The 13,131-nt window shown below is 47.4% G+C and overlaps 1 protein-coding gene across 2 annotated transcripts in view; it reads left to right on the top strand.

Annotated features, from left to right (window-relative positions):
* SORL1 (sortilin related receptor 1) overlaps positions 1-11,178 on the top strand; it is a 48,642-nt gene extending 37,464 nt beyond the window's left edge. For both annotated transcript variants that reach the window (XM_040085298.2, XM_040085299.2), the window contains exons 40-48: positions 138-234; positions 832-1,016; positions 1,817-1,936; positions 2,019-2,183; positions 3,510-3,684; positions 4,106-4,212; positions 5,109-5,301; positions 5,798-6,010; positions 7,001-11,178. In XM_040085298.2, the coding sequence (XP_039941232.2) occupies positions 138-234; positions 832-1,016; positions 1,817-1,936; positions 2,019-2,183; positions 3,510-3,684; positions 4,106-4,212; positions 5,109-5,301; positions 5,798-6,010; positions 7,001-7,068 (1,323 nt within the window). In that variant the 3' untranslated portion in view covers positions 7,069-11,178. The remainder of the gene's footprint in view (positions 1-137; positions 235-831; positions 1,017-1,816; positions 1,937-2,018; positions 2,184-3,509; positions 3,685-4,105; positions 4,213-5,108; positions 5,302-5,797; positions 6,011-7,000) is intronic.
* The last annotated feature ends 1,953 nt before the right edge of the window (positions 11,179-13,131 follow it).

Genomic DNA, 13,131 nt, shown 5'->3' with positions numbered 1-13,131 from the left:
CAAATCATTTCTTACTGCTCTGGGGCTCTTAATTGGGATGGAAAATACCATGCAAAGACTGTCAGGGGTCTGCCAGTAACGCTGGCTCCCTGTGTGCATCAGCTGAGCTGCTGGCTCTGTGTCCTTGGGCTTGACAGGTCAGTGGCTACGTGGTCAACATCTACTGGACATTCGATACCCACAGGCAGGAAAAAAGGACTCTGGTCATAGAAGGAGAAAAGTCCATCCAGAAAGGTAAATTCTGCTCAAAGTATAAAGTTTTGCTTTGGTTAACACTAAGCAGAAGGATTTATGAGAGGTCATAGGATTTTTTTATTTTTTTTTTTTTAACTAGTAGTTTCTGTTTAAACAATTCTGTTTAAATCTGGACAGGACAAAGCAGCAAATTCTCTGTTTTGAGGACCTGGAAATTTCAAGCAGATTTGGGATTTACCCCCAGAGCTGCACTGGTCCTTTCTCATCACATGGGGTTTTGTTTGTTGCTCCATTTCTAATCTGCCAGAGGGAGTAGAAGCAGAACAAGGATTCCTTGGGCTTGCATACAGCACATGTCCCTGTTAATCACATTTCTGGTTTGGGAAAATCTCAGTGTGGATATGGGAAATCATCTGGGCACAGAAAAGCACAGGCTGGGTTGGATTCCAGAGTCCCAGGTGCTTCTGTATAAAGGAAATTACTGCAAAAAGTACAAAAGCAGAGCCCAGGGGAGGCAGGCTCCTGTTTGCTGATGCTGACCCTTCGCTTGTGCTCCCACCCTCGCCGTGCTTTACCTCTTTCTCTAATAGTGCCCCTTTCAATATAATAATAGTGCCCCTTTCTCTTCTTGCTCAGTGGCCAATTTGACAGCACACACCCCCTATGAAATTTCTGCTTGGGCTAAGACGGAGCTGGGTGACAGCCCTCTGTCTTTTGTGCATGTGGTGACCAGTGGCACAAGACCTGTGTCCCCAAGCCTCAAGGCCAAGGCCATCAACCAGACAGCCGTGGAATGCAGCTGGACCGGCCCCAGGAATGTGGTAAGGCACCAACCCTTCCCTCCCTCTAGCTCAGAGCCTCAGAGCGGCTCAAAAAAACCCCTGAAATCAGGATTGTTTGTTTGGATTGGATTCCAAGGCCCTGAAAATTTGGGGGATAATGAGGGAAAGTGTGGGGACTGAAACAGAGAGTGTAATGGAACTGATAAAGGAGTCTGGTGTCTTATGACTGATCAAGCAGAAACCATGGGAGAGACAGACACGGATAAAGCCTCCCTGGGGTAGGAGTGACCAAAAAACATGTTGTGAAACTTTGTGATGATCACCAAGCAACTGAGGTCATGAAGAATGTATAACCAATGAGAATTGTTACCAAAACCAGAACCCTATATAAGTGCCATACAAAAAAAAAAAAAAAAAAACCAAAAAAAAAGCAACCTATATAAACGCCTTGTATACTCAAAAAATATTTGGCTTCTGATTGGAACTCAGAATGCCCCCAATAGGAAAGAACTGATAGGAAAGAACCTCCTGCTTTTAAATAGGAACAAAGAAAGGCTTCTTGTCTGCTTGTTGCAGTGAGAAGTGGCTTAAATACAGACAGCACAATGTTCCAGCAGCCCCTGAATCAACTGCTGTCACCTGAGCAGAGCTCAGGGGTTTTGGGTTGGGAGCTCAAAGGCAAGTGGGCAGATTGAACTCGGGCGAGACAGAGGGAAAAGCAGGAACAAGGCTCCAGAGGGAAAAGGGTCTTTGCTTCATACCCCTAAAAAGTGTCAGCCAGTGGATGCTCTAAGCCATGCCAAACCCTGCTCCACCCCCTCTGTGCTCTCCCTCCTCAGGTCTACGGCATCTTCTACGCCACGTCCTTCCTGGAGCTGTACAGGAGCCCCCACAACAGCACCACCAGCGCGCACAACATCACGGTGCTGGTGCAGCGGGACGAGCAGTACCTGTTCCTGGTGGGCTCCCCTCCTCCTCCGCCCTCTGCCCGCCCCGTGCCTCCACCAGGACGCAGCCCTGACCCCTGTGCCTCCCCCCCAGGTGCGGGTGATGTCTCCCTACCAGGGGCCCCCCTCTGACTACGTGGTGGTGAAGATGATCCCGGACAACCGGCTGCCCCCGCGGCACCTGCACTCCGTGCGCACCGGGAAGACGTTCGCCGTCATCAAGTGGGAATCGCCCTACGACTCGCCCGACCAGGACATGGTAACGTGATGGCTCTGGCCTCTTTTTCTGCCAAGGTCGGCGGTGATACGCGTCAGAGCTGCGCGTTCAGACTTGGATGTTTATTATCTCTTATCTACGCTACAGTCCCACGAGCCGTGAGCTCTAACTCTAATGGAGCGCCTCTAACTCTTTCCAAGGTTATCGAAGCGCTAGTCACCCAATAACGAGGTGGCACCTGTATTATTTATATTTCTGACCCAATAATGACCACCCAAGGTCTGCAATGCAGACCTTTTCCACCCAGTTACAGAAAAGCACCCAAACCCATGAAAAAGAAGGATGAAGAAGGTAAAGAAGAAGGACTTAGACAATGCCCAAAGTCCTCCATCTTGCCCCATATATTACTATATACTAAAATCTCAAATCTAAGTTTTTCACCCTGTGAAATCACACAATATCATTCAAATTAAACACCCACAACCGCAGCGCTGTCACTCAATTTCAGAAGCCTGTTCCACTGCCTCAGGTCAAATGTAGCACCTGCCTGAGGGTCAGCGTCCTTTAGAACAGAAGGCCTGAAATTTTCCTCCTCCAGTGTTCCGACAGTAACGCCTCACAGAGCCTTCTCCTGTCCCTGTGCACACAAAATCCTGGCTTAAAGGCCTTTCTTCTGCCGGAGGAAGGCTGAGATCAGGTCTATGCTCCACATCAAATCATTGTCCAAGTAGTGACACCTCCAACATGTTCATTTCCTCCCTGCTGGCCATTAGCTCAGGACTGGAACATTGAAAAAGAGCCAGGTCTGGGGTATCTCTTGCTGACCAAGTCTAGAAAACAGCCCTGGGCATGTGCCAAGGCACCTTTCTGGGCTTTGGCTCTGCCCAGGCGGGCAAGGCTGAGCTGGGACACTGCCTCCAGCCCCAACAAAGCCCGCTTCTGTTCTCTGCCACACTGGAATACGCTCAGGTCTCGCTCCGTTGAAGGCCAGTCATTTTCTCAGCAAGCTTTCCCCTCCCATTCTGCTCCAGAGACTTTAACTGCAAAGGTTTGCAGGTTTAAACCTTCCCAGCAGAGCTGGAGACTGACAGGGCAGGGGTTTGTGTTACATCCTTGTGATTCACTGAGAAACACAACCTGAGGTTTTCCTCCTGCCCTCATCTGTTTCTCCAACTGCATTTTCTGTATCAGTAAACACTGATTTGGGGCAGAGATCCAGAGAGAGGCTTGGAATTTTGCTTCCCAGGCTTTCTGTAAAGCTCAGCCTTGGTTTAAAGCAAATTTTACCCGCCCTGTCTAATGTCTTTCAGCTGAAATTCTGCAGGAAAATGAGATTTTTTTTTTCCCATCCATTTCCTCCCCCTCCAGCTCTATGCCGTGGCAGTTAAAGATTTGGTGAGAAAAACAGATAAAATCTACAAAGTGAAAAGCCGGAACAGCACGGTGGAGTACACCATAAAGAAGCTGGAGCCAGGAGGGAAATACCACGTGATTGTCCAGCTGGGAAACATGAGCAAGGAATCCAGCATGAAGATCAATACAGGTACGGGACACACCACTCATCCTGCGCTGCCTGGGGGCTGCAGAAATGTTCCTGCAGCTCTTGGTCCTCTCCCACAGCCAAAACCCAATTTTGGGAGGTGATTGCACCTCCAAACAGCAGCAGCGGAGAGGAAGCTTCTCAAATGATATCCAGTGTTTTTCTCCTGATAAATGGAGGTGGGAAAGACACCAGCGTGGCTGGGTACACATCATCAAGTACCATTACAGCCCTACCACTGAAAAATTCCTCCCAGCTTCCACAGCACAGCAGCCTCTCCCCAGCACCTCCCTTTTCCAAGCAGAGTACTGTGCTGATCCCTGAAAAACCCGATAAGTTTCAGAAGTGATTCCTTTCCTGTGAGAGGGGGGTGACACCGGTGCTACGACCTCACCTGCTGCCACTTTTTTCCCCCCATTTGCAGTCCCCCTGTCTGCACCAGACGCCTTAAAAATCATCACTGAAAACGACCACATTCTGCTTTTCTGGAAGAGTTTGGCATTGAAGGAAAGTAATTTCAATGAGAGCCGGGTAAGTTTCGCTGTGCCTCCTGTCCTACAGAAAATCCCGGAGCAGAGTCAGTGCAAGGCTCCTTTCCCAGACTCAAATCCATCCTGTCCTTGGCGAGCCCTCCAGAAGAGCTCACTAAAATTCACGTCATGGCTGAGGCTCTGAAGCTGATAGATCCAATCAGTCACCTTTTAGGAACATAATTACCCTGCTAGAAAAGGACAATTGCCCCATGTGTGAAAGGACTGGGAATAGGACACTGCCCTTGCTGTGCCAGGAAGTCTGAGAGTTGCCATTATTCAGACTTGGACAGAAAATCTGTGAAATGTTGTCTGTCAGAGCGTGGGCAGTCAGAAAACTGCACCAAAAAAACCCCTCACCCTCGTGGACTGTGTGTTTGGGTGTCTGGGGTGAGTGCTAAGGACAGAGTGGACCAGACAAACCAAACCAGAGTCATTTAGGATGGAAAAGACCTCTGAGATTGGGTCCAAGCTGTGCCCAATCCCCACCTTGTCACCAGCCCAGAGTGCTGAGTGCCACCTCCAGTTGTTGCTTGAACACTCTCAGGGATGAGAATTCCAAGCATCCCTGAGCAGCCCTTCCAATGTTTGAACAACACTTTTAGTGAAGAAATCCTTCCTGATGTCCAACCTGAGCCTCCCTTGGCACAGCTTGAGGCTGTGTGTTCTCGTCCTGTCACTTGGGAGAAGAGAAATCTCTCCTCCCTGAACTGGACAAGGTCAGTGCACACCAGCAGGGGTTCCTGGAGGAGGCTCCACATTGCTCCCTCCCAGCTGACAGCCCAGCAGAGTTCATCAAAGCCAGATCCAGGAGTAAAAACCGAGTTTCAAAACCCTTTTGGAAGGAGCAAACCCGCCCTCTGCAGCCGAGTGATCTGGGGTTTGTGTTTCCCTCAGGGCTACGAGATTCACATGTTTGACAGCCTGATGAACATCACAGCCTACCTGGGCAACACCACAGACAACTTCTTCAAGGTGTCCAACCTGAAGATAGGCCACAACTACTCGTTCACCGTGCAGGCCCGGTGCCTGTACGGGGGGCAGATGTGTGGGGAGCCGGCCACGCTGCTCTACGACGAGCTGGGAACGGGTGAGTCACAATTTCCCAGAATCCCAGAATCACCGGGTTGGAAGAAACCTTCAAGGTCATCGAGTCCAACCCACCCCTAACACCTCAACTAAACCCTGGCACCGAGTGCCACATCCAGTCTGTCCTTAAACGCATCCAGGGATGGTGACTCCACCACCTTCCTGGGCAGACTTTATCCCTCTTTATCCCTATTCCAGTATTTTATCACTCTTTCTGTAAACTTCTTCCTAATATCCAACCTAATATCCCTGTAACTTGTCCCTAATATCCAGCCTGAACTTCCCTTGGTGCAGTTTAAGGCTGTGTCCTCTCCTGCCTGGAGAGAGACCAACCCCACCCGAGCACAGCTTAACAAACACCTTTCAGGGAGTTGTAGAGAGTGAGGAGGAGTGATATTTTCTCCTCATCCTCCTTAAAAAATACTCAGGGAAGCCTCATAAATTCTTTAGGGGTGCGCTGCTGGTACAAACAGCACTCGTGTCCCTCCCTCCACCAGGTAAAGACTCCTCTGCCACCAAATCCGGCCGAGCCACGGACGTGGCCGCCATCGTGGTGCCCGTGCTGTTCCTGCTGCTGGTGACCCTGGGCATTGGCTTTGTGGTGCTCTACATGCGGCACAGGAGGCTCCAGAACAGCTTCACCGCCTTCGCCAACAGCCACTACAGCTCCCGCCTGGGCTCGGCCATTTTCTCCTCGGGGGATGATCTGGGTACGTGGCCCCTGGCGGCGTCTGGGGACAGCGCTGGGCGTGTGACATCAGGGCAAGAATTAATTCTTTGTCGTGGTTTGGGCCACTCTGGCATCACAGTCTCTATGGGTTTGGTCTAAGAGTACAAATCATAGAGTTACAGAGTCGCTAAACTTGGAAAAGATCTTCAAGATCATCAAGTCGAACTGCCGAAAGTTTTCCCGGCCAAATATTTTTATCAAATTAAACCTCTCCTTCCAATGCAAATCATGTAGAAATGCATTTAGGATGTGAAATCAGGGCAAGAATTAACTCTCTTATCATGGTTTGTGCCACTCTGGCATCACAATCTCTATGGATTTGGTCTAAGAGTACAAATCATGGAATTACGGAGTCATTAAACTAGGAAAACCTTCAAGACTCTCACGTCCAACTGCCAAAAGTTTTCCCAGATGAATATCTTTTTTTCAAATTAGACCTTGCCTTTCAAGGCAAATCACTTAGAAACGCACTGAGTCTGTGTAATCAGGGCAAGAATGAATTCTTTATCATGGTTTGTGCCACTCTGGCATCACAACCTCTATGGATTTGGTCTAAGAGTACAAACCATGGAATTACGGAGTCACTGAACTCGGAAGAACCTTCAAGACTATCAAGTCCAACTGCCAAAAGTTTTCCCAGCCAAACATTTTTATCAAACCTCTCCTTCCAACACAAATCATTTAGAAATGCACTGAGGACGTGAAATCAGGGCAAGAATGAATTCTTAGTCATGGTTTGTGCCACTCTGGCATCACAATCTCTACGGATTTGATCTCAGAGTGCAAATCACAGAATCATAGACTAGCTAAGGTTGCACAGACCTTCAAGACCATCAAGTCCAACTGCCAAAAGTTTTCCCAACCAATATTTTTATCCAATTAAACCCCTCCTTCCAATGAAAATCACTGAAAAGCAGAGTATAAAGTGCTGAGGGCCCCCTAACAGCTCTCTTTTTGGTTTGTTTTCCAGGAGATGAGGACGATGAAGCCCCAATGATAACTGGATTTTCAGATGACGTCCCCATGGTCATCGCCTGAAGCGCATTTCTGACTGTACAAAACCAAATGGTGTAAATATTTCATTTGATAAAAATAGTTGATTGTTTATTTTAAAAAATGCACTTTGAGTTGCAATACGTTATTTTTATATGGGCCAAAAAAAGAAAAAAAAGAGAAAAAATAATAATAATTTTAAGAATACACTTTGTAGTAATCAACTGTGAATTGCAGACTAGGTTGGTTGAGTAACAAATTGCTTTGATTTAACATTAATTTACTCTTACAAGGCTATGCTTGCTGGGCATGCTTTTAAGTCTGTGAGATATTTTCCGTTGACTAAATTGGCTACTCATTTTATTTTTCTAAGACAAGAAAAAAATTTATTTAAAAAAGACAAAAAATCAGGAGATTATATATGTAGAGAGAGATAATATAGTCCCTGAAGGTTTTGCTTTTACTTTAGGACAAAAAAAAAAAATAATCCTTTGGACTTTGTTTTATATGAAAGTATTTTTGTTGTGTTAATTTATTGGGAAATCTGCTGCGGAACAGATTTCCAGAGTCGTCAGACATTGTACACATTCTTGTGTAGAACATGTGCCACTTTATCTTGCAAGGCAGTCGTATCTTGGCATCCCCATCGTTGTCCTTGCCATCATAATAAAACCCCTCATTTTCACATTGTTTTTTCTCCCTTTTAAAGACCCAGTCTTGGAGCAAACTTAAGGTACAGCAGCACATTTTTGTTTTTAGGGGTGAGTTTTAGCTTCCTGCTCAAAAAGTCGAAAATATCCCCCACACCAAGATGTGCTGCCCAAACCCCTCCTGCTGCTGCCCCTGCCCTTAATTAATCTGGAGCTTACAACCACCACATCACTGAAACAAAAAATTTGCCACTTTCACCTTAAAACTCATTTCCCAGATATTTTTAGGTTACACCTCCTCCGTGGAGCTTCTCTCAGACGCCAGCACGGTGGTGGGACGGAAGGGGGAGCCTCCAGCGCATGCAAATCCAGATTTTCCACCCTCACACAGAGCAATAATTACTGAAAATTTAAATTAATTTGGCCCACAGCAGGGATTTGATGCTCCCTCATCGGAATTTCCTAAAAGCAGCTGTAGTTTTACCTACAGCTTTAGAAATAATATAAATACACACACACACACACTCACGCATACGTGTTATTTTCTCATCTCACAATCCCAGCAGACACAATACTGGCTGCAGAGCCAAATGCAAAAAAAAAAAAAAAAAAGTCTGCTTTTGCCACTGTTTGGAGCTTTGATTTTGTGACAGCAAAATGTGAATTTCACCAAAAAAAAAAAAAAAAAAAAAGTGAACCTCACTACCTGCCAAGCCAGGAGCACGACAGGAGAGGATGTTCAGGGCTCTCCCCTGGCCGTGCTCGATATATGCAAAACTTCTCACCAGGAAATACAGCACACTGTCTTGTCACACTGTTTTTGTGGGGAAAAAAAAAAAAAAAAAAGGTATTTTTGCTGTGTAAATTAAGTTATAATTGCAGTCTTCCTATGGATGAAAACGAGAGAGGCCAACTATGTTTTGATACGCGACTGATCCGTTTAATTTCACGATAGAAAAAAATGTATTAAAAAAAAAAAGAAAAAAAAAAAAAGTTGAAGTCTGGATGGTTTGATACTCTAGAGAAATGCTGACTCTATTTTCAATTACTGCTGTTAGCATTCCTGGTGACAGATTTTTCCGCCCCCCCCCCTCCCCAAAGCTGGGACCAAACTAGAAACAGATTTTTATAAGTAGCAGCAAGCTCGCAGAGTTGCAATATTTTTACCTTGTCAGTGGATCGGGTGATGTTCAGGAGTTGAAATTTTGAGTAAAATCAACCCAGTACACACAGCTCAGTTAGCCTGGAGTTACAGCTACACAGAGAGGCCAGACTCTGACCCAGAGGCTAAACCAGTCTCAAAAACATAAATCAAAAGATTTTCTGCAGGAGACGAAGCCTAATAACAGAGATAAAGAGTATTCAACCCCTTCTTTATAAAGTCCTTTTTTTTAGCACAGGTAACAGAAAATCACAATGTAGCACCCCAACATCTGGTGAGAGTTAGGAGCAGTTAAATTCTGATGTTTTACTCGTCCAGGGTAAATCCTGCTGCAGTAAAATGAGCAGGATTTAGAGTCTAGCCCATCTCTGTCTAGCCAAATGCCATGGGGAACCCTTGGAATGATTTTATATCACGCAGAAATCCCTTGGCTGGAGATTTCCAAGCATCACCTAGGGGACAGGTCACTCCTGGCCACTCTGAAAGGCTCCTGGCTTGGGGACACTCGTGCAGAGCAAAGCCTTTTGTACCCCAAAACCCAACACTCTTGGTTAACTCCCAAACGCAGCGTGGGCAGGGCAGAGCCCTCTGTGGAGCCACCCCTGCGTGCCCAGGGGTTTGGGGACACTGCAAAGCCCTTGTGGGGACAGCACTGCCACTCAGAGCTGTCCCCAGCCCTCCCCTTCACCGCAGAAATCACCACTGTGCTCTCAGCAAAGCAGCTTTCACAGGGCTAGTGTATTTTATATAGAGATAGAGAGGGCTGGGCTCCAGGTGGGGAGCAATCGATGCAGTTCTGGGGTAAATTGTATATTTTTTATGAACTTTTGAAGCACGGAATCTTGTTCACGGAGACATACAGGGGGTGGGAGGGTTCTGCTGTAAATATGGCACGTGGATGTGGATGTATATTTTGTTCTGGTTTTGTTTCAGTAGCCTTGTGTGACGTGACTTGCTGCCCTAAATTTTGGGAGGTGATTTGGGTTCGCTTTATGGGAACCCGGTAAAACATTTGGATCCCTATGGAAAACAAACAAACAAAAGAAAGGGTATGAAAAATACCCTGGTTAGGAGGAACTTCCACCAGTTAATTTGTGTTTGCATCCATTTCAGATGCCCATGGGTGCTCTCAAGTCCATTTGAACGAAAGCCTAAGGTTGAACATGAAAATCTGTCGAGGTTTTGGACCATGAGGCTCCTTTTGCTTTGGCTCAGGCTTTTTGTGAGGTTTCCTTTTTTGTGTTGGGGGTTTGGTTTTTACAAGAAAGGACAAGGAGGTACCATTTCCCAGGCTGGAGACCTATTAAAGGTCCAAAAAAAGGCTCTTTTCAGAGCAAACAAACCCCAGCCCTGTAAAAGCTCCCTGAACCCAGCGAGAGCAGAGCCCACGCAGGAAGCAGCTGGAGCAGCTTCCAGCCCCTCTGGGGTTTGGCTGAGGACCCAGGAAAACTGCAAGAGGATTTCAGAGCGGCCTGAAATTTGGGGTGAAAACCTCTGCCTGCAGGTATTTAATGTGCAGAAGAGCCGGCGTGCTGCGAGTTCACGCCCCGGCTCGCCCTGCCCTGACCCGTTCCAGGTGCTCCCACCTTGACACAGCCCAGGGAAAAGCCTCTTTTCCTTGGACACAGATCGAGTTACGGAGATGTTTGGGAGCACAGAGCCAGCCGGGAAGGGGAGGGGAGAGCAGAGAGGCAGAGCTGGCTGCCAGCATCCACGCCTCGTGGCCAAAGGAGCTTTGTGTTTGGTGGCCACCACGTTATTTCACTCCTCCTGTTTCTAGAGCATCCAAAAACCTCACATTATCCACCAGGGAACCCCCACCTGAGCCAAGGAAAGTCTCCCTGAGCAGAATTCCCATTCCTGGCAGGGCAGAGCTCAGTGTGAGCATCTCCGTGCTTGGAGTCAGAGTATATTTAACAGCAAACTTCACCTACCCACCGATGGAAAAAACAAATGTCATTTTTTTTTCAGAAAAAAAAAACAAAACCAAACCCTTTTCTGAAACAGCTTTCAAGTCTCCTTCAAATGGACTTGAGGAGGGAAATGGTGCAATAACTCAGCTACTCTTGGACCCCAAGAGCATCTTCGTTCCTGGAAATAGCTGCAACATTATAATTAATCCTTCCAAACCTGCATCAGTCCACAAGCAGCCAGCCTCTAATGGAGGCAATGTCACCTTTTAATCAGGTTCTTTAAGTGGAGTTTAATGTTAGGCTATTTGAATTGCTACTCTGTGTCCTTTATTTGTTTTGTTTGTTGTTTTGTTTTGGTTTTTTTCATTCACTGATTTCTGCTATGTATTATTGCACAATTTTGAAGGAATTTTTGTCTGTCCACCCCCCCCCCCCCCAATTTAATTATGACAATAAAAATGGATTGGGTAAACAAAAGAGTTTCTAGTTTCTGAAATTGTTATTCAGCATCTCTGCCTCTAGTGTAGGAAAAAGGAGACTTTTTCTGAACATTTGTTTTACAAAACCTAACAGGATTATAGAACCACTGAATGGTTTGGGTTGGAAAGGACGTTAAAGATCAACGGATTTCTCCCCCCTGCCACGGGCAGGGACACCTTCCGCTATCCCAGGGTGTTCCAAGTTCCATCCAACCTGGCCTTGGCCACCTCCAGGGATCCAGGGGCAGCCACAGCTTCTCTGGGCACTCTGTGCCAGGGCCTCCCCACCCTCCCAGGGAGGAATTCCCCCTGATATCCAATCTAACCCTGCCCCGTGTCGGTTTGAAGCCGTTCCCATCCTGTCAGTGCTCCTGATGAAGCGGCAGTGACAGGACAAGGGCGATGAGGATCAGGAAAATTGAGCTTTGTGCCGAAGGAGCAGCAGATCCTGAGAGGTGCCACCCTCATTCCTAACGCAGTCACGTCTGCCTGTCCCTTCCCTCAAGGTCACCGACACCCCCAGACACCAGATATCACTTCCAGCCTGTCCAAGCCTCACCTCCACATTTGCACGCCACCACCCCAAGCGTTCTTTTCCATGCTTAAAACCCATTTTCGCAGCAATCCCGTCCCTGCACGGGCTGCGAGCAGGCACACCTGAGCAGCCGAAATCCAGCAGGATTTCTCCTGGCAGGGAAGGTAATGAGCAGGCAGCAGCCTCCTCGCACGTACGTCCCTCATTTCCCAGCCCAGATAATTGGAAAGGCAACATGTGATCTTGGTGGACGTAATTGAAGGCGTGCGAGCATCTTAAGTGTTGCACTTCATTAACATTTCGCTTAAGGCAAAGTTAACAAACATTCGTTCGTTCCTCCTTGTCGCCCCCTCAGTCGTGAACGAAGCTGATTTTTTTTTATTATTTTTCTTTTTTTTTTCCCCCTACTGCCTCTGGACTAGTTTGTTCCCCCCGGGGAGGTACAAGGACCTCCACCTCATTCCCAGGCACTAATTTCTGCTGGAGGAACCGACCTGACTCTGAAGCCTCAGCGTTGTCACCGGGAAAACTTAAATGGAGTGAAAGTTTGCCTCCTCTCCTAGCAAAACCTGCAGGTTTCTGTGGACAGGGAAGATTCCCACCCCGAGCCTTCACTGCCTTCACCACAGCAAGTTGTAACGTTTCCCTCACTGTGATGAGAACCCATCAAAGAGGAGGATTGCAGCTCCTGGAGGAGCTTTGAACGGAGCACAAGGCACAAACCCATCCAAGAGCTGGATCCAAGCTCCCCTCACTCTGCTGCTCCTGAAAAATTCACCTCTTCATCCCAAATAACATCAGGGGCTGCTTCCTGCAGCCACAGGGAGGGGGAGATGTGGATCCTGCCAGCAGGATGAGGAAACCTGGTGGAAATACAGCGAAAAATCCCTTCCCACCACGGGTTAAGCTTTTCACAGAATCGATGTTGAGGGAGAGCAGCTGAAGTTCTGGCTCACTGCTCCTCCTTTGAGCAAGCGCTCCCAGTGCCTTGTGCCAGACTCCTGAACGATTGTGTTTAGCCTTTCTCAGCTGGAAAGATGAAATAACTGAGGATATTTCACAGCAGAACTCGAGCTGGATTTTGGGACGGAGGAGCCAAGAGCTCCCAGATAGCCCAGCCGAAGGAAGGAAGGAAGGAAGGAAGAGAAGGTCTGTGGGAAGATTCATGCTAACCATCAACATCTTGGCTCCTGCCACAAACCTCCCAACCTGCCAAGTGTGGGATGCAAGAAAAATGGCATCTTCCAGGATGTGAGGTTTATTTCTTTCCTGTAAATTACAGGCATCCAGAAGCCCACAACCTCAAACTCTCAGAGCTGGGCTGACATCATGCCCAGAAGATTTTCTCTCCCTGGGCTCTGCAGACCTG

Source organism: Hirundo rustica, chromosome 23 (assembly GCF_015227805.2).
Source record: "Hirundo rustica isolate bHirRus1 chromosome 23, bHirRus1.pri.v3, whole genome shotgun sequence".
Lineage (NCBI taxonomy): Eukaryota > Metazoa > Chordata > Aves > Passeriformes > Hirundinidae > Hirundo > Hirundo rustica.
Note: the sequence above shows the minus strand (reverse complement) of the source record. Positions and strands in the feature narration are given on the sequence as shown.